General features: G+C 45.8%; 2 protein-coding genes and 1 long non-coding RNA gene across 4 annotated transcripts in view; 1 reads left to right on the top strand and 2 right to left on the bottom strand.

The window, feature by feature from the left end:
* LOC109284342 (uncharacterized) overlaps positions 1–15,533 on the top strand; it is a 58,945-nt gene extending 43,412 nt beyond the window's left edge. For both annotated transcript variants that reach the window (XR_009456714.1, XR_009456713.1), the window contains exon 3: positions 14,861–15,533. This is a non-coding gene — a long non-coding RNA (uncharacterized LOC109284342). The remainder of the gene's footprint in view (positions 1–14,860) is intronic.
* On the bottom strand, positions 163–6,420 carry CDKN1A (cyclin dependent kinase inhibitor 1A). The gene is made up of 3 exons (XM_014605451.3): positions 6,320–6,420; positions 2,937–3,350; positions 163–1,996 (listed from the first exon to the last, which is right to left on the bottom strand). The coding sequence occupies exons 2-3, from the start codon at positions 3,340–3,342 to the stop codon at positions 1,947–1,949; spliced, it is 456 nt and encodes a 151-aa protein (XP_014460937.1). The 5' UTR covers positions 3,343–3,350; positions 6,320–6,420; the 3' UTR covers positions 163–1,946.
* Positions 15,534–20,744: 5,211 nt separating the features above from the next.
* On the bottom strand, positions 20,745–27,141 carry SRSF3 (serine and arginine rich splicing factor 3). The gene is made up of 6 exons (XM_006266198.4): positions 27,040–27,141; positions 25,769–25,976; positions 24,832–24,966; positions 22,657–22,695; positions 21,935–22,021; positions 20,745–21,636 (listed from the first exon to the last, which is right to left on the bottom strand). The coding sequence occupies exons 2-6, from the start codon at positions 25,972–25,974 to the stop codon at positions 21,609–21,611; spliced, it is 495 nt and encodes a 164-aa protein (XP_006266260.1). The 5' UTR covers positions 25,975–25,976; positions 27,040–27,141; the 3' UTR covers positions 20,745–21,608.
* Between the last annotated feature and the right edge of the window lie 39 nt (positions 27,142–27,180).

The following is a 27,180-nucleotide window of genomic DNA, read 5'->3' as shown; positions in this document are numbered from 1 at the left end:
ATTGGATTAATGATGTATAGGGTAAAGTAGCAACAGAATGTATAGCAGAGCAAGAAACCCAGGTGTTAAGGGCATGTGGCACGTGGAAATCCAGAAATAAAGATGCATTACTTCCACTAATAAAGGTGTGGAAGCTTATGTTCAACAGAAGACATGCAACAGTTTCAGTTATACACAAAGATGTTTTTATTCATAAGTTATATTTTAAACTATCTTTTCTAGTTGATTCTCCAGTTTATTTGTAAATAAGATCCTATTAGTGCTAAGAGTTTGCCAGCATTTCTCTGACACCAAAGTGCATTAAGATGAGAAGGGGACAAGACTGAGTCCATCCATGGCAGAGGCTTGTTCTGCCTATGTTCAGCAGTCCAAGATCAGTAGGATGAGATAAAGTGTCTCAGGATTTCTGATAAGGCTTCAGACCAATCTCTAACAAGAGCATATGCTCCTCCTTCATGCACAGATGGTCCTGCCCAACACCTGAAGAGATCCAGTAGCATAAACTGGATTTTTTTTTCCAGTTCTAGTTAGACCAGCAGAAGCCAAGTGGTTGTGGTACAGCAAGCCACAACATCACCCTGCCTCCCACAGGAGGAGTTGCTCTGCTTCTATTATGGAAGTCCAGCCTAGCTACTGGGAAACTATATCCTCTATCGAGCATGTTCTGGGTCAGCCTGTGCTAGAAGCCAGTTAGATGTAGCATTAGCATGGGGGGGAGATTATGAAAAGCAACCTTCAGGGCACATTCTGATCTCATACAAGCGTGGAAAGACCAGAGCAGTACATTAGCCTGTTAAATGCAAGATGGACCAGCATTCCTGGTGCTGCCTGCCAAGTGGACTCCTCCACCCCTGTCCAGGCTTCCTGCACAACTCACAAAACACTTGCCACTAATACAGAAACAAGACACACTTTAGAGCTACATGATAATTCTCTTGGTAAGTTCAGTTCTGTGTGGAAGTAGCCTGAAAGAGGAACAGCACCCGACCTGAGTTACAGGGTAGATGCTAGGAGACTCTTCCCCATGAGGCTCCACCCCAAACTGATTCAGATTTGTAAGTCAGTGCAGCAGGGGTGCTTGCTACATAGCCCATGGCATCTCCTTCTTCCTCAACAGACTATTCCTTTAGAAAGAAAAAAGGAAGAGCAGTAACCTCCACTGGACTGATACACTGACACCAAGGCAGACAGTGCATGCATGGCTCTCTCCTTCCAGTGCAAATTCAATGCATGTGAAGCTGCTCAGTAGCGGTGAGGCTTAGTGAGGAGACACAAATAAATGGCTCCAAAGTTGATCCCATGAGCTAGAACCTGGATGCTGGACACCCCGTTGCTCCTTTTAAGTGAGGTACAGCTACCTAAAGATGAAGATCCCTCTCTACCTTCTTTTTGCATCCTGGGCTCAAGGAAGTGGCCAGGAGGAGAGGGAAGATAGATGGTTCCAGGAGTTTGAGACCCACATCCTAGGTGGGAGTACTTTTGTCTGTCTCTTGTACCCATTGCTGCACTCCTTATTACCATCACACGAGCCTCCGGGGCCTACTTTTCAGCCTCTGTCATCCCCTCTTTTCCACAGTCCCAAGAACTTACCCAAGCATAATCCAAGTCTAGTTTAAATAATGCTTTACAATACACATTGCACATGGGTGGGTCACTAGGTACCCAGGACTAAATCATAAATAGGGCACTATAAACACTATACCACTTAAACACACAGATCAAGGAAGAAGCTTATACAGTACAGAGAGAGGATGGTAGCCAAGGCCCATGGGCAGCTTCAGGAAAGTCCCCACAGATTCTGTCCTACCCAACAGGCAACTCCTCCATGTTCTTTCACAGGAGGCATTTCAGAGGGCAACATGGCTCCATTAAAGGTTAGTTGGGGAAAACAGATCTCAGTGATGGTGCCCAAGACAAAGGCACAGACAGTAGCGTTTATTCTGAGATCAAGGATTTGGCTTGCTGGACGAGATCTTCCGCTTTAAACTGTAGAAATCTACGGGGGAGAAAAAAAGTGGAGACTATTGTATTAATTCTCATTTGATGCAGTTTCAAATCTCGGTCTCATCAAATAAGTCACCTAGAGAAACATTAGGAGCAGCTGTCTGAATTGAAAGTACAGCAAGGGTGAGCAGGAGTCCTGCTTCAAGTCATCAGAAAGATCTCAACCATATAGAGCAGGATGTCCAGGGTAGGTACAGCTTCATTGGGCAAGAATGCAGCACTGGGAGCAAGGTCTGGCTCTTAGTTGGAGTATCCTGTGCTGCAGCAATAGGAAATTGAGGGGAAATGTGATCTCTTCAAGGGGCTGACCTCAGAATCTAAAAGCCATGGTTTTGGCCAGGCAAGACTGGCCATCTCCCTGCACACCTACATGACAGGTGTTGTGCAACTTTTGGATCGAGGTCACTTTGACCCCTGCTGCAGAAGCTCACCCCAGTATTAGTCCTTTGTGCCACATTAGGGCTGTCCTGTTCTCTTCCCCAACCTCACCAAGAGGGAAAGCAGTAGGAGCATCTTGCCTTCCCATGCCCCCACTCCCACCTTGAAGAAGGGACTGCTCCAGGGGTTTCTAACCCTCTTCCCTTTCTCAGGTACTGCAGGGAGGGAAGAGTCATCCCACTGCTTACATGAAACTAAAGGGAGCAGGGCCCTCCTGCATTCCTGGGTTCTCATGCAAGGATGGGGCTGCCTCATGGGAGGGAAGGGAGCTAAGCCTATTTCCTCACTGGCTGCTCTTTCCCACAGGGCAGGCAAGTTGATCTAGAGCTGCTGCCCTGCCTGGGGAAGACTCCAAAGTGGTCATGAACCTTGCTCCAGCTCCCGCAACTCAGAAAGTGCGAAATAAATAACGCCGACTGTGGCCATTGACCCACCCCTTGCAGGATACTCAGTGGGGTACTCTTATTCAAAAATCACAAGCATCACAGCCTTACCTTTAATGGTGGTCTGTCTGCGTTTCAGGCGCCTTGGAGAGCTGGCCCGATTGGCCTCAGAGACCTGTTGTATGGTTTCACCCGAGAAGGGCCGATTAAGGAGATCTTTTGTGGGAATCTTGAGGGTGGAAGTGCTTCGACTGTTCTCTCCAGGGACTTTGGAGTGGCTGCAGAGGTACTCAGAAGACATGTCTGGAAATGGGACCCTCTCCCACTTGAAGGCACCTTCCAGCGGCGTTTCAGTTTCAAAGTCAAAATTCCACTTGAGCTGGGCTTCTTCCAGGTTTTTCCTCATCGAGTCCTGAAAGTCGCTCTGGAGCTGCTCATGATCCACTGGGCCAAAGAGGTTTCTGCAGCTCTTCCTGCTGCAGGGGGTCTGCCGGAGGTTGCTCTGTGACAGAGGCATGTTCCCAGCTGAAGGAAAAAGAAGGGGTGCTGTTACAGACAGTGGAAAGCAACATCATGCAGATGGACCTCAGTTACTGTCTCCTTGTTCCAAGGGGCTGCCTCGAGCTCCCCATGCTTGGCTACCTGCAAATATAATCCATGGAAGGATAGTGCCTGGTCCACACGAAGGCCAAGTCTCCCAGAAGCAAGAGGTACTCCTGGTGCTCACCTGGGAGAGTGCTAAAGGTCTTGGATGCAAACCCCGTTTTCGGACAAGTGTAGTCAGTTAGACCAACACCAAGTTATTTGCCAGAATCGTGGCATGGGCCATTCTCATCAGCCATCCCTGCCTTATCCTAACAGGAGGGATGGAGTTGCCCCCATCCCAGCCAGTGGAAGGGGTGGGAATTAAGTCCTGTGGACTGACTGAGCAGTGATTGAACACACCACAAAGCTTCCGGCCTCCCTCAAAATTGAGATCATAAAAATCCAGAATCAAATCTGAAAATTCATACAAGACTTTTGTGAGCAGATGAGGCAACAGGAAACTTTAGCAGCATTTCTTAAACTCAAGAACCAGACCTCAATGGCAAGGAAGCTTTGAAGCAAGCTGCAGGGGACAAGCTGCAAGCTTTTCCACATTGTTAATCAACCTATTTATCTGTAACAAGCTGTTGGGTAATTACTGACAAAACCTCCGTATGCAGATAGTGGCAATGAGGAACCAGCCTTAGAGTCCAGAAACAGGACCTGGACTTGAGGGGAGTTCAAGGCAGCAGCTCTGCTACAGGGGTATACATTTTCCCCTTTCCCTTCCCATGGGCATGCATAGATAGGGTTAATGGCCTCCCTTTGCAGCCTGTAGGTGCTCGAGGAGAGTCCTTTACCGGAGGGCAGGAATTATCTGTACATACAGCATCTGGCACAGCAAGACCTTGAGATTATTCTCATAGGCTTGGTGGAAAGGTGTGCCAAGTATTTGGTTATACTAGGGGCAGGCAATTATTTTGGGCAGAGGGCCGCTTACTGAGTTTCGGCAAGCCATCAAGGGCCGCATGACAGGCAGCCCGGGGCAGATAAATATTAATTTTCTAAAATTTTTAGGGGCTCCATGGGCTGCATAGAATGGCCTGGTGGGCTGCATCCAGCCCCTGGGCCGCATTTTGCCCACCCCTGGGTTATCCCCATTACTTACCATGGGAATCAGACATGCTAAAGAACACGTACCAAGTACATGTGTCCGTGACCAGAAACAGCTCAAGTCAAATATCCAAGCAAAGAGGTCTGTGGTCAGCTCTGCAACCCATACACCACCGTCACAAAAGAGCCACAAGTTTCCCACATTATTCAGTCCCAAGTACCCTGGGAGTTTACACAGGCCCACATCCAAAGGCCGCATCCAGCTTGCACATCTTCACCCTTGACCATTAGTGGTCCGATTGCCAATAGCATATTGATCCAACCTATCCTGTTCCTGCCTTTCAGCCCCAACCGGAGAAGTTCAGATTAAAAATAGAACTGAAACTTCATATCTCCCGGCAGCTCACGCCCTTGTGAACAGCTTCAGGGAATGACATCATGGTGAGTCAGGCAAGTTTCAGCATGTCCAAACAAGCACTGGCAGGTAACTAGGGCTCGGGACAAGTTTGAACTTGATGCTTATAAAAGCAAACAGGATTCCTCCTCCCCTCCAGACACGCAGGACCGAGCCATACAAATGCCCAATCCCCAGGTGCCGAATGCTGCGTACCTCCCACCGATTTCGACACTAGTGGCAGCTCCTCAGCCAGCGATCTGGCACAACTAGATGTTTAGAGACTCGATGCTTTGTCTTTCCAGCACCATCACATGACGGTGGAAGCTACCGAGCGCTAAGGACACGGAGCCGAATACTCTTCGGTATTAGAAAGAGGACATTTAAGTTTCCTTCCTTTTGTCGGACAAGCCTGCAGCTGACGCATGTTATCAGCTGGCCCCAAAGAAGCGCACCGAGCCACATCTGGTGCACTTCTCTTAAGAAAACCAGCTGAGCATGTGAAATGCTCTGCTCACTACCAGCACTGGCAGGGAACAGTCCTGTTCCTACACTTAGCAAGATTTCAGCAGGACACGACATCCGAGAGGGACATGCTCCATTCAGTTTAAAAGCAAGCCAGCACGATGATCTTCGACAAGTCATCCCTGCTCCCCCAATCCTCACCACCCGGCCCTCCAGGCAGCCTCTTCTCTCCCTTGCACCAAGCCGGGAAGGAAGGCAGAGTCCTGGTCTGCGCCAGCGAAGCCCACCGCAGAGAGGAGACCGTGAGGAAGCTTTACGGCTCATCCGGCCTTGTCTCCTTAGCCTGGGACACCCCGGTCATGCAAGCGTGCCACTTCCAGGCAAGGTGTGCATGGGAGGTGGCAGCTTTGCATTCATGAGTCAGTCGTGGCCAGCTACCTTCGCAGATAGAGGAGGTTCATGGGACAGCTGGGGCAGGGCACGCAGGGAGGGGCAGGGCAGGGCAGGGCAGGGCAGGGAGCAGAAAGCAGAGCAGCAGGTCAGACGGGCGAGGGGATCAGAGCAGCACTTGGGGAAGGGCAGGGCTAGTTTGTTTGTTTGTTGTTTTTTTTTGGGGGGGGGGGGTTAACCAGGAAGGTCCCCCCCCAGACCCAGATCCAAACCACCGCTTCGGCCATAGCGGCCACTTCAGTGCGGCTCCTCGACCAGCAGGTGGAGCCCGTGCTCAACCCCGCGCTCGCACGACGTCATCCCCGGGGCTTCTCTGCCGTCACCTGCCCCACGGGAGTGACGTCACGGGGCGCCCCACCGAATCAGGCCCGCGGCGAGGGGCGTCAGCCCGACGTCACAGCGGAGCCCTGCGTTATCACACAAGCGGAGAGGTCCCGCTCGGCCCCGGCCCCCCGCGACTGCGGCAAGCAGCCAGTGCCCACGCCCGTACCCGTACCCGCGCCCGCGCTCGCCGCCCCGCTCCGGCAGCCGCTCCCAGCGCGCTCACCTCGTCCTCTTCCTCTTCCTCGCCCTCGCCCGCCTGCTCCGGCCCCGCTGCTGCCGCGGACTGCCGAGTCCCGGGCGCCGCCGCCGTCGCCTATATACAGCGAGGGGCGGGCCCAGGCCAGGCCGGCCCCGCCCGGGGCTGTGTCGGGGCATGTCCCCGCCGCCGCCGCCCGGTGCTCCGCGGCGCGCACGGCCAGCTCCCCGGCTCCCGCCGCTTGGGCCGCACGTGTCGGGGCGGCCGGGCCCGCACTCGGGGCACGCGTGGAGGGAGGGCGGGCGGGCAGGGAGCCCGCGCCCGGGGCTCGGCCCCGACCGCCCGCTCGCCCGCCCGCCCGCCCGCGGAGAAACCAGCCCTACAGCTGAGCCCCCCGCGCCGGGGCAGCCAGGGGCTCGCGCGCCCCGGGGGGGTCATGAACGCGCCCCAGTGGCCGCACGTCTCGTCCAGTGCTTGTTTAATGAAGTATTAACTCCGTGCTCGTCAGTGCCGGCACACTTCTCGTTTTGGTTTTCGTCTGATGCTGGCTACTAGCACCGCGCAGGAGGCTTTTTTTAACCGCCAGCCTACTGCCGCGCAGCGTTATTAGGCGGGATCCTGGTTTTCTCCGATTTACAAAAATTATATATGTATATATCCCCAATTTTCGGTTTAAAAAAGGTAAGGCCAAAAGGCACATTTTGTCCGTGATTAACACGAAACGCCATTGCTATAGAGACGTATGTATAGTGGTGTTTCGTTGGAATCGCGGGGAAAAGGGGGATTTGGGGGTTACTTTTTTTTAAACTGAAGACTGGGGAGGGAGAGGTTAAATCGAAGAGAACCGGGATCCCTGGTTATTAGGCGAATGCGCAGCAAGGGTCTCGCATAGGGAGAAGCCTGACAGCACCCACCCTGGTGACGCCCGGGGTCGTCTGATCCCAGCGGTCTTTCCTGCCAAAGCGCGGGGGGGCTGGACCCGGTGATCCGCAAGATCCCTTCCAGCCCTGAACCTCCACGAAACCACAAGGGACCACCCAGAAACACTTGGCATTACCGGCCTCAAAGGTACACGGCTGTTGCCAAGAAGTCTTTCGCTACCTACATGCTGTTTAGAAAAGGCATCCAAATAAAATCAAGAGCACGGGACGATCGGCCCTGGTGACGTTTTCCATTGGCACGGGGCCGGTGAAAGCCACACCTTCTTTATCACGACACAGTGCACCTGGGGAGCTCTTTGCCAAAAGATATTGCAGAAGACCAGAGCAGAGCAGTCAAAGAGGCAGTTCGCCGTCTCCGGAGGACGGGAAGTCCCACAGTTGTAAGGAAAAGACAAGAAATGATGGGTCCTCTCATTCCAAGGTATGAGCCAAGCAGAGTAGCTAGGAAGGAAGGGGGTTTCCCTCTGAGTACGTGACTGCACTGTTGATGACTGGAGGGTTTTTTTTGCTCATGACTCAAGAATCGAATGCCGGCCTATGCCACAGACAGGCTGGGCTGCTGTCTGGGGGATCCCACTGCTCTGAGCCAGCCGGAGGGGTCTTCTGCTCCTGTGTGACACCCGCTGGGAGCTGCTGCTTTCACTAGAAGGCAGAAATCTGCCCAACCCCGCGCTGTGCAGGTGCCCCTGCTTCTTGTGTTTAATAACCTCACAAATCCTATTCCGTGACCTGCTCCTTCTCCGATTCTGCAGCTGAGGAATTCACCCCTGGCACAGGGCCACGTGGAAAACAGCTCCCTTGTTATGCCCAGCTCTCGCACGGCCCAACAGAGTGGGAGAATTGTGCTGGGATGAGCGTGCAGCAGAGGGCACGCATTCTGCAGTGTGCTAATTCAATGCTGCATGGTGCCATTGAACGCTTTGGGATGAAGAGAGTCAGCAGCACTCGGGTGTGCATGAACGCATTGCAAGGGGGGACACTTCTGGAGCTCAGTGTTGCAGCTGTCAGATAACAGGGTCAGATTTCCCAACGAACTTGGCACTCGCAACTGCGGCCACATCTTCAGTGGTATTCAGACAGCCTTGCCCCTAGAGAGGACGCTGAGCGGCTTTGCTTCCTACCGTGTCCGGCTCAATGTGGGGCTGTGCTGCTCTCTAGCTGCTGCTCTCCTTGCCAGCAACCGTTGAAGGGGTTCAAACCTAAAGTTTTCTGTTTGTCCAGCATATTGATGCCCTTTACTTCAGTAGCTCCCAAGATGTAGTCTGCACTCCCACTGGCAGCCATGGTCAGCTTCTGTGATACGTTTGATGATAAGGGTGCTTGATGGTTTGAGGGTTGATATTGGTCTCTTGATCCAGAAAATTTGGGATCCACTTCTCTAGCACCAGTGTATTGTCACCTCCACCCTGGCTTTCATTCAGGATGTCTTTCCTAAAATTTAGAGATTGATACAGTTTAACGCTAGAAGGGACTGTGATACTTTAGCCTGAACTCTGGTATAACATAAGACATAGACTTTCACCCAGGGATTCTTGCAATAAGCTTTTTTTAGCGGGTGGGGGGTCCAACCTAGAGTTTAAGGCCAGCATCTGATCATCTAGTCTGACCCCCTGTCTAACCTAAGTCAAGGGAGACATCCATTTCACCCAGCTGTCTGTATTGAACCCAGCACTTCCAGAAAGACATGCAGTCTTGGTTGGAAGACACGAAATGAAGTAATGACAAATTTCCCATTTCTTTTTATAACAAAAAATACTCATGCTGTAAAACCACTGGCAGAGTCCCTACGAGATTTGAACTTAGGGCCTTGGCTAACAGAAGCAAAGGCTTTTAACTCTAAGCTACTGAACTCATGGGAACTTGTTACCTGCTTCTCTGCTGGTATTTGTGGCCACGCTTTGCTGAGTTTATATACAGACAGGCTATTCAGAGGGGCAGAGGTGCCTATTTTTGCTGTTTGGATGCAGTCACAATTCTAATTTGACTTTCTCTTGAAATGGTATCATAATCCTCTTACTAACTGATGTTCTTACAATCCAACCCTCCTGTAGTCAATGTGATTATATGTGAAGCTCAGCTTTCTTTTAAAAGAGAGTTCCCCATTATCAAAATTGGTGGGGTGAGAAGCTTGGAAACACAATCCAGAAACAATTTACCCCCCCCCCCCCTTTTATTACTAAGATTTTGAAGCATTTTTAAAGAACATGATTCTGAGGAGTTGCTAATACCTGAGTTTTGACTTCTCACTGCTGCCAATGTTGTACATGCCTGTAGTGCTGGATAAAAAAGCAATCTCTACACTTGAAAGCTTTTCACTTACACTCTGTTTATTAGCTCAGAACTCAGTTTCAGCACATATATTTGGCCTCCAAGTGATAACGTGATTGGAGTCACTCCAGATCTGTATGCAAATAAATAAGCCTGACACTTAATTATACCAAGCAGTGTCTGTTGCACCAGTGTGTCTGAGTCACCTATGCCTCAGCAGTGAGGCTGCGCTGAACTCATACTAGCCGAACAGACAGTAGTCTCCAGGACATGTCCAAACATATTTCCTCTAAATCTCAGTTTTGTTCCTTTCCAAGGATTTGGCTATTTGTCATTTGTGACAGGCTCATAAGCATTCATCATGAGTGAACGGGAATTCCAGTAACACTGGACGGTCAACTGGTGTGCACGTGATGCCAGCGGGAGGGTTAGAGAGGAAAGACTAGTTCACAGTTGTAAAGTTAAAGCGCGGGCTTCAAACACCTTACGATTCAGGCAGATTTGAGGCTGGGCTTTCAGTTCAACCTGCCTATGAGAGGAAAGCTGGAACATGCATGTGAATCTCTCACTGCTTTACATCTGGGCCAAGTGGGCATCCCAAATTGCAGTTGGAAGGCCAGACTCTCAGCTGATGCAGATCAGGGTGGCTCAGTTTAAGGCAGTGCTGGTAAAGCAGAATGAGGATCTGCCCCTTAGCTGCTGGTGAATGATGACACCTGGGGAAAGCAGACACAATCATACCCTGGACAACACCTGGGGAAAGGAGACACAATCATACCCTATAGAGAGGCTCCCATCTGTGCTGCAGCAACAGCTATTTCTTCGATGCACACACTCTGTGTCTGAACATTGCAGGGCTGATTTTTTTTTTTTAACCTTCAATTCATCATGAATATACCGGCACCATCTGGCCAGCACTGAATGTAAAAATCCTGGAATCCCCTTGTGAGGAAACCTCCATCAGTGGGGTTTCACATGTGAGCAAGGACAGCAGCGTGGGGCTCTCATGTGACAGCAGAGATTATGAAAGAAGGAAAAGGACACAGCTTTTAACAAGCTTTCCTTGCCAGAGTTTGCTAAGAGGGTGTGAGAGCTTGTCAGATCAGGACAGTGTTTGACAAGCACTTTGCACAGGTGTAAAGGGCTGTGCAAGGGACAAACCATGATTATTCAGCAAGATTATGAATGTTAGAAATTCTGTGCAGCAAGCTTAAGATTGCCAAAGATTTTTTTTTTTTATCTCTACTAATGAGCTCGTGAAAAAAAAAGTAGCAAACGTGAACACTCATAATGAAACTCTCATGCTCCAGCAAAAGTCTAAATGAATCCAGTGTTCAGCTGAATGGTGCTTATATCTGAGCACAGGCTGTTTTCCCATCAACTCTTTGAAGTGCCCTATTAAGTGATTTTATACTAATAGGATTTTCCCAGGAAAGAAAGACAAGAATGACAAAACGCTGAATGCTTGATTAACTCTGCCCCTAAAAGAACTTGGATCGTGTTAATTGACTCTTTCCCTGCCATATTCAGGCATTGTTTGCTCCATTTATGAAGGCACGGTTGATGAGACTCTGGGCCCAGCAGAGTGTAAAGAGAATCCTGCCAAGCGCAAATGGTTGGATGAAGCATTCTTTAAAGCGCAGCCTTTGGGTTACTGGAAATATTGCTGGATCCCGGGAGCCCGGAGCATGAATTGTTTGTTTCATTCACTCCCCTGAGCTCATTTTCATCCACGGTTGTTGTTGGGCTAGTTTATAGTCATTAACATAATTGCTTCGGGAACTTTCCATGAGCAGCTTGTGGGGCTTTTTTGGGGCTGGCAGAAAAGAGCCTCATTATTGCAGCATGGTGAAATGAGGCAGGTGGAAGTGAGATCCAATATTTTATTTCCTGGTCCCTGTTACTCGCTGTAGTCAGAGAGGAACTTGTGACTATGCAAAAGACACTGCACCCACCGAGGGTGTGGCTCAGAGCAGTCACAGGTTTCTGTCTGTCCTTTGGCCTCCGGATCATTACTTGTGCTTGACCTATCCAGGCAGGGCAGGTGCTCTGCACCCTGTACTCTCACTGGGATCAAGAGGCAGGCACTCAGGAAACTAGCTCTTAAAGCACCGGTGTGAAGCTGGTGCCTCATCCGAGGGTTTGCTCATTGTTTTAAATGGATTGACTCTTAATGAACTCAAGTGTGAGTGAAGAAGGGTCTGGCTCCCAGTCACAGGAGAGGGTCTGCGGTTTGCAAGTCTAAGCAGTGCATCCATTGAAAGACAACAAACATTTCCTAGAGGGGCTAGATTTCCAGCTTTTTAGTTCATTAGTTAGTACTTAGCGGGGTTTTTCGAAGCGCCTGAGCTGGTTTGACATCTCTAAGTGAAAGTCAGTGGAGTTGGCAGCCAAACCTGCTTAGGCCTTTTTGTAAATCCAGTCTCTAATCACCCACACATTTGAACTGACAACCTAGTGACAGGGGAACACTTCCTCTTGGCTTCAGAGAACAGAAATCCAGTCTCTTCATCACACATTAAAGAAGTAAACCCCACCTGCTGTACCTCTCCTACATAAGGAAACACATAGGCTCGAGACTTTTGGGGCCACTCTGCCCCCATTACTACCCACATAGGATCAGAATAGTAGGGCTGGAATGGGCCTCAAGAGGTCATCTAGTCAAGGCAGGATCATCCCTGACTAATCAACCCAGTCAAGCGTTTGTACTCTTAAAAATGTCCAGGGATAGAGAGTCTGCAACTTCTCTGGGTAGCCTATTACAATGCTTAACCACCCTCTGAGTGAGAGAGTTCTTCCTAATATCCAACTTAAATTTCCATGGTGCAATTTAAGTCTTGGTCCTTGACCTCCTGCAGCCTCTGAGAATAGTCCAGTACTACTGCTATAAGTAGCACCTTACTTGAACAATCCCTTCACTTTTACAAATGGTCCCTTTGCTTTCACTAGGGAGACTGTGAATTGGAGCCCACGCCCAGAAAGGGACTTGAGGACAGGGAGAGGCAGTCAGCCATGGCTTATCCAGATTTTGCCAAGGCAGAACTAAGTGTACCCAATTATTTCCCCCATGGAGCAGTTTAGTGGAGTTGAATTGGTGTAAAGGAACTTGCAATTTACTTAACTTACTGAAGAAGTAGGACAACGAGTCAGTATCATCACGGAGCAAGGAGGAATTTGTGCCTTTTGCAGCTGCTTCTGGGTTGCTGCAGTTTCTACCTGGCCCACTCCTAACTCTGTAGTCTAGCCCAATGGTGCTACTTGAGATCTACAGTACAGAGAGCAACAGGATCCAGCCCTTCATATTTTATACAGGCACAGGATGTCCCTTAGTGAGCTGTTGACTCATACCTGATCATTATTTGTAACGTAAAATTAACCACTGATGAAATGATGCATCTGGCCTCTGCCTGCTTAAACAGATATGAGTAGGTGGAATACAAGTCACTCCACTACTGTTTACAAAATAAACTTGATGCCAACATGCAAACCTGGTCATAAAACTAAGATGTGTCCAATGCTTGGAGAAATATAGAGCCCAGCACTGGGTTTAAACTTTGTCTTCTATTGCCTTTACCCACTGTAAAGGGGCCTGTTCTTACAAAGAATTTGTGCACCTCTTGTACATCACCGTAGGGATGGAGGATCCGTCTCATTGCATGGAGGCAGCAGAATGCAAGACAATTTCATAGGCTGCACAAGATAAAATTAACCTGAGTGCAAGGGCTGTCTGACTCACATCAGGTTTGTGCAGAGGAATAATACACAGTTGAGCCTATGGCCCCCTCAAAGTGCCTCACAGAATCAGCACTCCAGGCCACTCTAGAGGAGGATAGCAGTGGGCTGGGAAGGGATGCAAATCTTGGTTCTCACTGGTGTTGGTATAACTGGCACAGAGGGGATACCCATGGCTTGAAATGGCATCTGCTGGAGTGGGGTGAACAGTGGTTACCACCTAGGCCCATGACTGGAAGAGTAATTTCTTCCTCCCTTTTGCATGCCACCCAAAACCAGCTGGAAGAGCTGGGCTTTAAGACGGTGGAGTGGCTTTCACCTGTAATGAACTAATGACTTCCTTTATATTAGTACATCTGAGCACAAATGTAAAACTGTGCCAGAGCCTCAGCTGGTACAAACTGACATGGGCTCATTTCCTTCAAAGTTGCTACGCCAGTTTCCAGCAGCTGGCCAGGAGTCAGTGCAAACATTTTTTTTTCTTTTGGTTTCATTCTTCCACATCTGTTCCCAGACTCTTTCCTATAATTATGTATTTGGCACTTCAGGCAGGGCGTTTTCAAAGCACGGTATAGATGCTGATCAGTTCATTCAATGATTTTTTTACCAGACCTTTTCCAGGCAGGAAAGTCACTTCCTCCGTTTAATACATCTAGAAAGTGCAGCCTAGAGGGTCAGGCTAAGATCTGAGAGCATCTACTTTCTGGGTGAGGCACTCACAATGACAGCGGAGAGAACCTAGGAGTTCTGATGAGCTGGTGCCAGGTGTATGCCATTAATCCACATCTCTCCCTGTGATGTAAGGCAACCACCTGCTTGTTTATAACATTTTTTCCTTTATCAGTATACATACAGGAAACTGAATATGAGAATAGGAAGCCTAGTTTTACATAAAGAGATAAATTAGGCCATCAGTTACAGCTGTGCAGCTCACTCCTGCCCACAGTCTATCACAAGCATGCTAACTCTCATCTCATCCCACAACACAAAATCCATGGGAATTTTGCCATTGATCTCAAAGGCAGCAGGCTCTGGCACTGCATACATAAAATAGTGTTTTTATCCACTCCTGGTGCTTGCAGAAATTGTGAATAAACATTAGATCCAAATATTACAAGCCCTGGTAACCTTGGAAGTGTTTAGGTGGTATAAATGTTATCAGGCTTTGAATGCCACTGTTTTATTAAGGGAACTGTGCAGACTGTTTAAAGAGCAGAGTGCGTGTGAAAACAATGTTACCAGCTGTAATGTTTTAATTACAGCTGGTTACAGTAATCTTCCATCCAGTTGGAAAGTGACACCCATGGTGACATGCCATCCCACCCTGCTACTGCTGCCACACCCTGATACCAGGGCGGCTGCTGACCTATCTCCAAGCGCCGTAGGCATTTCATGTGCAATGAACATCTCCTCTCTGAATAAGAGAACTAAATGTAATATTTATAAAAGAAAAGCACTCTTTCCTGTTGATTATGCACCTAGCTGATCATTTTGGCAGTCAGCACAAGGTCTTGCAATCTCTTTCCAGGCCACATTCTGTTTCTGATTTACAGTCTTCACTTGGGTTGCATAAAAGCTGAATTTCTGGGAGCTAATTCTAATCAGATTGTCTTCTGTGTATTACTAGGAATCACTCTGCTGACTGCATCGCCTGCGTATGCAACCTGGAAGGTCAAAAACAAACATGATGGGACAAATGGGACATGAATATATGCGAGTACTCTGAAGTGCAGACTATGGAGCACCTGCTCGTTTGCTGACTGCTTGGTGAGACACCTTGGTGTACGAAGGAGGACCTTGCTGCAGCAATAGAAAGAGACATCACTTATGCATGATACTGGAAAAATATTTAGTTTATGGCAAGCGAGAAGATGAACTCTGCTGGCTTCTATGCTGGTGTAAGTTCAACACTTACCTCTGGATCATGCCCAGGCAGGAGTCAGAATAAGATCATCTCATGCAAAGAATGATGGCAGCTAAAATTGTTCTAAGACCGGATCCAGGGCTAACACAAATGGAAATAATGCCATTGACTTCTAAGTGATTTAAGGGCTGAAGACCCTGTGAGGACACCTGCCTTGTCAGGACCTACTTAATAAAATAGCTGTACAAAGCACAAAGGTACATTTCCCCCGAAGTTTTCTTAACTCTATTTGCCTGGAACTGACATGGATTCAGACTGATTCTAAAAAAGGCATATTTGTTTGAACGGCAGTAATCAAATAAACCTAATACCTAGTAATCCATGTCCCTATATGGTAATAGGGGAACACGGTGCTGCTTAACTGCAGTCTTTCAGGTGAGGCACACAGACTGCTTGCATTTCAGTAAAGCTATGAAGGCACTTTTTGCAAAGGTTTGGATGCCTTAGCCTTGGTGCCCTGGTCAAATTCCAAGTTAAGTAAATCCAGTACCTGCAGTTTTGATAGGAAAATCTTTTTTTTTGTCCCCCAGTTTCTTGTCTACCTAGTGTCTCTGTGCTAGATTCAACAGTGATGTTTCACCTGAGCTAGCTACATTTTAATTATAGGTTAAGTCTTCCCTGAGTATAATTGTACCGTGGACCTTTGAAATCCTTTATAGCAAATCCAACACAGCACTCAGAATAACAGCTGGTGAGCCATCTACTCATAATGTATCAGTGTGGGGCATGAATGGACATGTCTTAATTTGAGGTTTTCTAGTCCGAATCTTTTAGAAGCCTGGATTATGATAGCAATATTTTTTTAACCTACCCTGTGCTGCTGTTAATACTAAACCTCAGCTGGTGGAATCAGTTTTCTTTCAAAAATATACCTTTTTTTATGTTCTTAAATTGTCTGATCTCCCATAGCTTTAGTGCTGGAGCTGGACTACTATGAAAGCTGTCTGAATGTGCATTTTCCACAAAGGACTGACAGTTCAGCTCAGCCATTTTATTTTTTTTATTTCCAGTAAAGCTTCCTAGGGATGTCACCTTATAAACAACTAAGCAGCATTTCACCGAGTCTGGATTTGGACAAGAAACCTCGTATGGACAACAGTGACTCACTAGGTCACAGTACACTGCACTTGCATCATTACAAGGAGGGTCGTGTGTTTGAACATGGGTCTGGAAAAAGGAGTTAAATCAAATTACCGTGAACAGGAAGGGAGCGTTCAAACATTTTAGCAGCTTTCATTACAAGTTTTGATGTCATGTAGTGTTCACACATTAAATCTCATGGTGATGGGACATAGCAGAGAAGGAAAAGGGGGTGGTAAGAAATGTGTCTTAAGTGCCATTGAGTACCATCAATGCTTCCTACTGCCATTTTTATCAGGAGAGGGAACTAAACGCTGAATATAGATTTTAAAATAAACACGAGGAGAGTGACAGCACTTTCAAAGACTGGTACAGACAATACAATGTGTCCAGAGCATGGCAACAGGCAGGCTAAATTGCCCCCAGCTGGCCCTGGTTACTTGAGTGATCCTGGCTGTCCATATATCTAACTACACCCAGCTGGTCCCGCTGCACCCTCACCAGGGGTATGGTTGCCTGCTTGTAAGCAACAGCTCTTTCAGAGCCCAACAGGCAAGTTAAGAGGACAGAAGCCTTTCTGGCCAGCTGTGGGCTCATGACTAGTTCCTTAGGTCCTACTACTTGGTTTTTAGTTTCCCATGTCCTGCTTGATGGCTGTCTGACTATAACATTGTTCCTGCCTGCAGATTCTTTGTTCCAGATTCTAGCTTAGACCCTTATTTCAGACTGCTTTGGGGCTCCTTCATCATCTTCTAGCATTCCCCCATGCTCCTAACTTGCCATTTAACTGGGTGTCTGTCGAACCAAGTCCCACAGAGACAAAGGATTATCACAACTTTTCCCACTTTTTGCTGAAGTGCTAGATATACTTCTTTGATCTTGCTTCTCTAACATGAATGCAAAACTGTGCACTTAAAAAAAAAATAAACCTACCTAAACAAAACGCTCCATTACACACACAATTCTCACTCCGGGGAGAGGATGTGAGAAAGCACAAACCACAGGGGACAGATACTGTCACTGAATATGCTCCTTCCTTAATAGCGCTCAGATAGTTACTGAAATGCATGGTACAAGAATGTGAACAATTTCAGAACTCTCTAACCTACCTAATACATTCAGAACAAGTCACACGGGCTATAGGTTGACATAAAAATTTGGACTGGAAATATAAGAGCTTTTTAGATTGAACTCTGTGCAGTTCACAATTGAAAAAGCATCCCATCAGATGGGATATTCTCCATAACTTGCGAAATCAGAAGCTTGCAGTGCATTTCCCCTTTCTAGTATTGCTGGAATTCCCATAGCGGATCTATATGCTCACAGAATTGTTAGGTCTTTTTTTGCCACTGTGCTTGGCAATCAATAGGTTTGGCTGCCAACTCCAAGCCAGGGTCTTGCCCTGGTTACATGTAACCAGATCTAAATGCAGGCTTTGCTTTAGATCTGCATGTCAGCTGCAGCTGTAAAATGGGAAGTTTACTCTTTTTCTCACAGCTCTGCATCAATGCTTGCCAGTTGATTTCAAAGCTGGAGTTTGTAGCTCTACATCTATGCTTGGCTACCAGATCATTATCCAACTTTTCCATTCCTGGATCACTGATCCAGCATCCACAAAGCCACTGTTGGCAAATTACCAGGCTTTTTAGAACAATCTGAGACCTTGACAATGATCCTTGAATGAATGCTAATTTTACAAGCAGCTGCCCTCAGTGGATTGGGCCTTAAGAACATTCCCTATCAGAAGTGAGAGACATTTCAGCATAATACTTGAAAATCAATGTCTGACATATGAAGTGCAAGCTTAGTTAAACTGGCTTGAGGAGTGTTGTTTGCAGGGGGTGCATAAAGCAGTTTCACTCCTGCAAGTCTAGGAAAAGCCTGTACAAATGCAGCATCTCTTCTTTAAAAACATCTGATTAACCAAATGGCAAACTAACTGACCCAAAACTTGCCTCCAGAGGGCAGAATAAAGACAAGACCAGGAAAATATTGAGGATACTATGTATTGCCCAAGTTCACTAATCCTTTGGTAGGCAGAAAAAAAACTGAAAGGCAGTTGGGAGCTGCTTCCCTTTTTTTAATCCATGGAAACTTCCAAAATAGCAGGGGAAAGGATGAACAGCCACCAGGGAAATTGCTTCCCAGAAAGTTTCTATCACAGCAGAAGCAATGTGATCTCTTAACTGAGTATGTAGAAGATACTAGAAGCATGCAACTTGTCAACAATTGCATTCATTACTTTTAAACCAGTTTATTTTTCTGCTTTACACTTAGTATAGCCAATGAACAACCTACTCCATTATAAGACCAAGGAAAAGATTTCCACTTACAGCTAATTCCAAAGGGAGTGTGTGGAGCTTTTCTTATTTAATAGGAGGTACACCAAGCTCAGAATCCACAACTGGTTTAAATTTTCAGTCTTGGTTCAGTCTGTTATAGTATTGTAAGAATGAGCTGAAAAGCTTACAGTGAAGACATGCAGTTATATAAAGGATTAAAAGTAAGAAACTGAAGAACTGTTATCTCATAGACATAGTCAGCTTTTCCTTAAGGCTATGTTTTTGAGCTTTCCTATTGGAGGATTAATTTATTAGCTAGAGCCAGTGGATTGATGCAATGGCAGTTTCTAGCTAAATAACATCAGATTCGCTTCTGATCATCATGAGTAATAAAACAGAAACGAAACAAAACCTGAAAGTCTGGACATGAGAAAACCCCGACTACTTTTGCAGACTCCTACTGATGTGAAAAACTTACCATCATACTTCCTGTAGTACGCTACCTCTGGCATATCAGAGAATTGTTCCCCCACCCCTTAAATTGAGCATTTGTTTATACTACTGGCAGATTGCTAGTTCCTCTCTACACCCTGCAGGTTTAGCCACAAGAGGCATCAACCTGTAATCAGGAAGGCTAATCTGCCAGGGAGCTGTGGGAAAGTTTGGTGATTCCATGCCAGTCAATCCACAAGTTACAGCACAAGGAAGAGGGAGCAGGATGTTTAGGAAGTACTGCTGTCCGGGTCACGTGCAAAGTGGCTGATGGCTGCTTTTCCAATTTAGATCGATCCAAAAAAACTAGCAACATTAAATTTAAAAGGAGAAAATGAAATCTGTGCCGAGAGCAGAAAATGTCATACCCGGTAACCCGCCCTTCTTGCTATCCCTGAAACAGTACTAATACTAAACAGGTCCCATGGTGACCTCTGCTGGCTAGAAGACCTAAGTGCACATCTGCCAAATGCACGGACAATTTTCTTGCCGTTTTCCAGTTGGTCTAAGAAAAAGGTATCATTTTAGAACCAAAAGTTCTAGTTTTTTGTACATCTTCTAGCTTCAGTACGCACCTAGATGAGACTTCTAGGACCTGACTGAAGTGTCAACCCCTAAAATATAGAACTACCATGTGCTACCGCTCTTGAAAGCAGCCGGACCCTATCAAGCTGATGAACTGAGAACTGATCCCAGGTCCTATTAAGCTGTACAAGGACTAACTTTACTAGGTGTTTTTTTAAAGTTATAAGCAAGCCCCATTACATCTGAGGGGAAATGCATCATTGGTTTGCATTTAACCACGGATATAGTGCTATGTTATGTATTATGAATAACTGATTTAGTTAATACTACTTGTCTGTATATTCCTTGTGAAATAGGACAGCCCTGGAGTAGCACTAAACTATTCCTTCACAATTATTATTTAGTCCAAGCCTCATACAGTATTCCCCAACCACCCCCGTACTTAAGTACGACAGTGAAGGAAATTAAACCACAAGGCTGTTTAGTATGATGGATTTAATCTAGATACACAAGATCAGAAAATGTGATTTTGCCTATTTTCCTGGATACAGGAAGAAAAGGAGCCATTATGAAGTTTGGAACTACTTACATTTGAGCCATGCCAGAAATTTGTTTTCAATGCTGGGGTGTAATCTCCATGCAAGACTTCAGTTTACAGACAGAAGCAATTTGAAAACCTCATTGACAGAATGGAAAGCCAAGTTTAAAGTGAACAGTTTGTTTTAAGCTTATTACCAATGAAATCCTAGGACACAGGAAATAATAAGCTCTCTTTGCTTATGCTTTTTTTTTTTTTTTAGGCAAGCATTACTGAAGCCCAACAGTAGGCATTGAATTCAAAGCTGAATCTGCTAGACTGTCTAGTCAGAAGTCTAGCTTGTGTCAGGAAGAGTAGTATTGTAAACCAGCTATAGATTTAGTGACCCATCACTCAAAGTGTGAAATGTTATGGAGCACAGTCAACTATTTCCAAGCAGCAGGTGGTTTCAACTTAACCACACTAACAACCTGCATCTTGCAACTAAACATATTCCATATGGTTAAATTTACTGTTGAAGAGGTATTAAGATGAAATGAATGGCTTCAACTTAACTGTAATACTTTGGAACAGTGTTCTATTTGAGCTAAATTATGCCAAACTGTCCAGATTTGAGTGTGTTCTGCATGGAAATGTACGGTAGGTATTCAAAGTTAAATACTTACAACAATTTGTAACCAAAACTTTAATCCCAAGAATCTCACAAAAAACATTTTACAAGTGACATGAAAATTCTTGTACAGTAAAGAAATGTTATTTCTCACACTTACAATGTACCATTACACACTGAAACCATCCACTCCAGTTGTCAGTTTTATTGTATAATTTGGTCTGCTTCAACACTCTGGACTGGATGGTTAGACAATCATCTATTAAAAGCAGTGCTCTAATCGCAGGAAATACAGAATTTAATGACCCATGGGATTAAAAAAAACTACATTTCACATAGTGGCAAGTAGCTGTTCCAGCTAATACATGTTACAACTTAAGGAGCTTTGGATAACACCAACTGCAATTCATTCATTCCCTTAACCTTTTATTGGTTTGCATCTCCATCTCTTCCCCCCACCAGACTGGAAAGCAGACGCTTCTTGCTCTGCATAGGCTGAATTCAGTTTGGTTAGAAAAAAATGCTGCAATGAATATTAAAATGTTTTCATTGCAGGTTTCAAAACTTACAGATTCCCAGCAAAAAGATTCCAAAATGCACTAGAAACCAGAAACATTCTTCCATCTATGTGGTACAAACCAAGTACCATTCTAAGCAACTAGAAATTATGCATAAGGGTACATTGTAAAGCACTAAGTTTAGTAGTATTACAAATCATATGATCTCTTCAGAACCATATACAGATTCACATCTTTACATCTGTCACCTGTTACAAGATACAAGAAACAAAGCAAGTTTAACAGCTAAAATGTTTTTAAAATGCTCTGAGCTTTGTGAAGTCTCAAACAAAACAGTGTTCTGTACATACTCTTCCTCTTCCTGTCCTCAGATCTGACTTCCTGTACACAGCTTCTCCCGAAAGTCTTATTTCCTCTCATTTGACCTAGAACGACTAAATAAGATAAATAATGTTAGAGGTGCAATAATTTGTATTATTTCATCTATAGATTTCCGAATTTAATTCTTAAATTAAGCAATTAGAGTTACGCACTTTAACTATTTTTAAAGATCTCAATTTTAGTCTCTTTAACAAGTTTGTAACAAATGATTTGCCTGAAAAACTAGACATGTGGCTTATAGCTATAAGTGACACAGCATGAATACCCCTCAAAACGATTAGGGAAATTAATAGAATTGAATTATACAAGTCTTGCATTCTTATTTATTTTGGAGACATGTTAACTACTTACCTACGAGACCTGGAAAAGGAACGGGAAGGCTTATGATTTCTTTCCCGGGACAGCGATCTCTCTCTTCTTCTGTCTCTGGAGAGGGACCTGCAACAAGGATATGACTATCCAGCATCAATACGAAATTACAGATTATAAAACACTGCTTGATTGTTTATGAGGTACCTAGAAATCCCAGCCTTTTACGTTTGCATTGCAGGTTGGTTCAATATGAAGCATCAGTAACTACTTCAAATATAACCGTCCTGCATCTCACTATCCAGGAAATCACACTAATCTAAGAATTTGCAAGGCACATTGTAGGTTTCTACTGAAGTGCCTATGTTTTGTGTTTTTTCAATGTGTCAATTCTAATTGGTACCTCCACTCTTGCAAAGGAGTAGCTAGTTAATGCATAATGCTAACACTAATGTATTAGCTTTTTATTCAGTCTTATTTGCCACATAGGCAACGTTGTTAAAAATGTGATTAAGCTGAAGCAAGCCTATGGCATAACGTAAATATTTTCCTGTTCCAGTGCATTAAGGCATGTACTGAAATCCATTAATGTTTAATGACTAAGTCCTTGGAATATTTCATACCTGCCTAGAACTTGTTACCTTGTATTAGCAGAACTCTTCCAAATATGCCATTTTTGAGCAAGTAAAACAGGAATTTACAAAAAAGATACCTCCTAAGACCTCTCAAATAACAATGTCTGTGTTTAATCAATATTTGCTTACCTGCTGCGGCTACGAGAAAAGCTTCTCCTTCGCGGTGATCTAAAAATCAGAAAGGGAAAAATGAGGCTTTTTTCCTATTTTTTTTAGCATTAACGGGGTGAGGCATTTCCCAACTTGTCAAACTCACTGCTGGGCCCAGGGAACGTGCCAAGAAAAATAGGCATCCATCATCCAGTAAAACGCATGGAAAGATTAAGGCAATAAAACAAAGCTCAGTGTGAACAGCACGTTTCCAACCAGAAATTCACTTTAACTAATGCTTCATAGCAGACTTGTCCAATGCAACATTTCCATATCAACTAAATCACTGCCCAGAACACCACACCAAAGTCCCACAAGTGGTTCCAAAAGTAACATAAACCAATGTTTTGGAACCCATGCAAGCCAAAAGGGTCCATGACAAGACACAAGAGATACCAAGTGGAAAAAGTGAAAATGCGCTCTGTGTAAATATTGATAATGCCATTAAAGTGCTACATTAGAACTGCATATTTGTGATTGTCATTTTTAAAATGCCAGTGTGTTTAGACTTAAAAAAATAACCTTAGCTCGGCCCAGTTCATCCCAAAAAAGTAATTGTTTTAAGTTTTGAAAACTGTTAGTAAAACCATTTAAAGGTGATAGGATTTTCTGCAGGAAAAAGCTAAGTTTGTTAGAGCTTCATTAAGAATTTAGTTTCGCACATCACATGCATATACACTGCCTTTTTACTTTTTGCTCTATTTTAAGATGTAAAGTTTCCTTATCACCCTTAAAAGTTTTTCAAGCAACATATGTACGTTACCACTCAATTATGCACAGCCAGCCTTTGATTGAGAAAAGTAATTACTTATAAGCCGCTTACTCCTTATTTTAACCAGCAGTAAACTGTATAAGCAGGAAAAACTTACTAGTTTTTGGTTTCAACAAGCTAGAAATGGTGAGGTGAGGCTGCCGGACTGACTGCCAAGAAGAATTTGCTGAAAAGGTTTTGCCAGATGTTGCGTTGTATTTAGTTGGTTGGCGAAGGGGGTGTTGTGGATTTTTCCTGCTTTTTTGTTAGCCGAAGGCTGCTGCTGTAGTTGTTGTGAAGACATTTGGTAAATAAACAGCTGAGCTGATTGGCCGGGAATGTGTGGGCGGTCGAGGTGGCTGCTGCCGATTTGGTTAAGGTTGGAGAGAAGGCTGAGAGAAAACAGCATGCTCGGGAACCAAAGGGCGGTGCAACCTGACGACTGGCCATGCCTGGGTCATGTGAAACGACACCAGCCAAGCTGAATGGGGCGCGCTGGTCACATGACGCTGAAAGGGCTAGTTGACTGGCTAATGCAGACTCAGAGGGTGGTGAGAAGAGACATGATGGTGACTCTGTAACGGGTTCATTTTTATTAATAGATGGACCAAAAAGCATAAAAAAAATGAAAAACAAGCCATCAGTACAACCATCTATTAGCTAACAAATACTCCTATTGTGTTATTTTTTTTTTTTAAAAAAAAAGAACAGCAAAAGGGATAAGCTTGAAACCTTGCCTTGTGAGGACTTCACTCACCTGCAATAGGTAATTCAGTCCTGTAAAAACCATGCTGTAGGTTTGATGGAAGTGCACAGTTAACATCCAGACAAGCTAGCCTGGATCCAAGAATGTGCCCTACTTTAGAACTGGGTTCACAAAACAAGTGACAGATTCGCCACATTTATGTTCTAACGCTTCAGTTAGAAATTTAAGTTATATTTAAAATGATTGTTGTACATTTAAAGTAGGCTTACTTTATGAATAAAGTTGCCTACTTGGCAAGTATTTAAATTGTGCAAAACAAAATGGAGAATACATTAGCCTGGAAAAGCCTAGGTTGCTGTATGTAATGTTTGCCATTATGGAGTAAAGGAAAGGACATAGCCTAAGTTGAAGTAAGGGCAAGAAAGGGAAAGTGTGACTAGAAGATGAATAGATCTTAGGACGAAAGAGGATAAATCCAGGAGAGAGGGCGCTGACTATCAACTTGCACAGTGACCTAAGGACAAAAGCCAACATTCAACACAACTTGTATTCACCTCTTTTTAGAGTGTTTGGAATCTCCAAATTAAGAGCAGATGTATGTTTCCCATCAACATGCTTTAAAAAAAAGCCTGCTTCTATGATGCTAAGTGGTAACAATGCCAACAACTCTCTATGTATGTACTCTGACCCAGTGTACCTGCGGCGAGGAGGAGGACTTCTTCTGCGATAATCATCTCGAGGGCGCCTACCCCATGAAGGAGGCGGACCACGGTTCCGACTCCGTTTTTCACCATTGGACAGCTCCACCCTGACGCGGCACCCACACAGCGTTCTGAAATAAACATCAGTACTTATAAAAGCTTATAGGAACAAGTTTGTCTACACACAAAAAAAGCGAATAAGATTACAAACTCATCTGAATGTCTTATTTACATGATGAATATTTGAAAGTCAGACAGCTGTAGCAGTCTGAAGTTAGAAGGTAGAGTGGCACCTTATTGACTAACTTGTTCTGAGGGATCTGTGCTTCTATAGGCAACAACTTACAAGATTATGCTCCTGAACAAATCAGTCTTTAAAGGTGCCATCTCCCCCTACCTTCACTTGAAAGCTGGGTATACTCTATGCACATCAAGTCTGAGCTAGCTGAAATCAAGGTACTGCCATTTAGGAATATTTCCAAAACTGTGCTGTTAACAGTTAAGAGAAATAAAATACTGTTTTACAGACTTTTTAATACTTCAAGATTCAGCTGCATACTAGCTCTGTAGCACACACTATGTAATGAGCTGTTCTTAAAGACATTTTAAGATTAGATCCCTGTTGCAAGGATCACAGAAACACAACTTAGTGTTTTAAAGTATCCAAAGCTTATTTTCCCCAAACTGAAAGTTCCCTTTACTCAAATTAGCAGTTAGGTATCAGTTTCATGTCAGATGTGCAAACTGCAAGAAGCTACCTATAGAACAGGATCAATTAAAATATGCACCATCAAAGTTAAGCTCTTATGTTATAAAGCTGTTTAATTACAAGATTTCTGCATCCCTAATTGTCTGGTTGCTTTTACCAATACAGGATGTTGAACACAAACTCAGATTTTTAGTTTTAAGTGACCTGCGTTAAGATATTTTTACCTTCCATCTAGCTCTCTTACTGCATCAGCTGCATCTCGTGGATCTTCAAATTCCACAAAAGCGAAGCCGGGAGGGTTTCTAGCCACCCACACGCTCCGCAGTGGCCCATAGTAGCCAAAAGCTCGCTCCAATTCAGTTTTGTTGCCATTGTTGCCAAGGTTACCAACATAAACCTTGCAGTCCAGCGGACACGAGTCTCGATGCATCACTACAACAAAAACATTTCAGGTCAGATATCGTTTCTTTCTCCTTGCAGCTATAAAAGTGCAACCGTTACACGCTTGTGGGCAGGAAGGACAACACGACATGATCTTAGGCAAAAGGATGAGGCTCCCCTAGCTTGCAATTCATGAGAAAACTGTGAGCGGGTCCTACTCTACCTACAGGCCTGTTAAGTGGGCTCCTACCTCATCCCACTCGCAGCCTTGAAAACACAAAGCATTTTTACACACGCAAGCACCAGTGCTCGGAGCTGTGAAAAGCACTCAGTGGTGTGACGCCCGCAGTCATACAAGTGGAAAAATGCATGTCAGCGCTGAGAAAACGGCAGCGGCACTTTTGAACTGAAACACATTGGAGGAGCCTTAGTTCAAAAGTGCATCCCTGCTGCTTTCTGTGCACTGACGTCCATTTCGCACATGCCGCTGTTTGCCGTGTACAGCAGACTCGATTAATCGAGCATCCTCTGAAGTGATGAATCTCTGGTGCATGGGGGAGGAGGGCAGTAAAGTAGTCAGCGCATAAATGCCTGCTAGGTCCCATCTGGAAATGCTCCATTGTCTTCACTGGGAAGCGCAGTGAGCAGGAAAGCCAGATGCCCACCTTCTCCCAGGAATTCACACAGGAGTAAGGGAAGGGGCTTAGCAGAGAGGGGGAGGGGCTCCAGTCCTTCCCAGGAAGGGAGCTCAAGCTGCCCACCCCAGCCAGCGCTGCGCATGCGCACACGCCCACGCTGGAGTGCAAGGGCGGCGCCAGTAGGGGGCATAGGCTCCACTCGTGCGCATGCGCGGACGCCTCCATTGTTCCCGCGCGCCGAGGGGGGAGGGGCAGGACGGCGCCATCCTCGGCGGGAGCAGCGCCCGCCAGGCCCGCAGGCCGAGACGGCCTCCAGCCGGGCTGCGCCGCCGCGAAACACCCGCCCTCCGCGCTCTTTTTCCCACGGCCCGGCCGGGCCCCGCCGCCCGCACAAAATGGCGGCGGGCCTTTGTCTGCCGCCGGGCCCGGCGCCTGCGTCCGCCCCGCCTGGGCGGGAGCCCCGAGGAGGGCCTCACCGATTCCGGGGGAGAGCGCGAGAGGGGATCGCGCGCGCGCTGCTACTTCTTCGCCGCCGCCTCGATCCCGCGCGGGCCCGCACTCCCCTCGTCCTCCCTGGACAAAATGGCGGCCGCCGCCTGCCCCGCCCGCACTTATAT

Source organism: Alligator mississippiensis, chromosome 14 (genome assembly GCF_030867095.1).
Source record: "Alligator mississippiensis isolate rAllMis1 chromosome 14, rAllMis1, whole genome shotgun sequence".
NCBI lineage: Eukaryota > Metazoa > Chordata > Crocodylia > Alligatoridae > Alligator > Alligator mississippiensis.
This window is presented reverse-complemented; position numbering and strand designations above follow the sequence as displayed.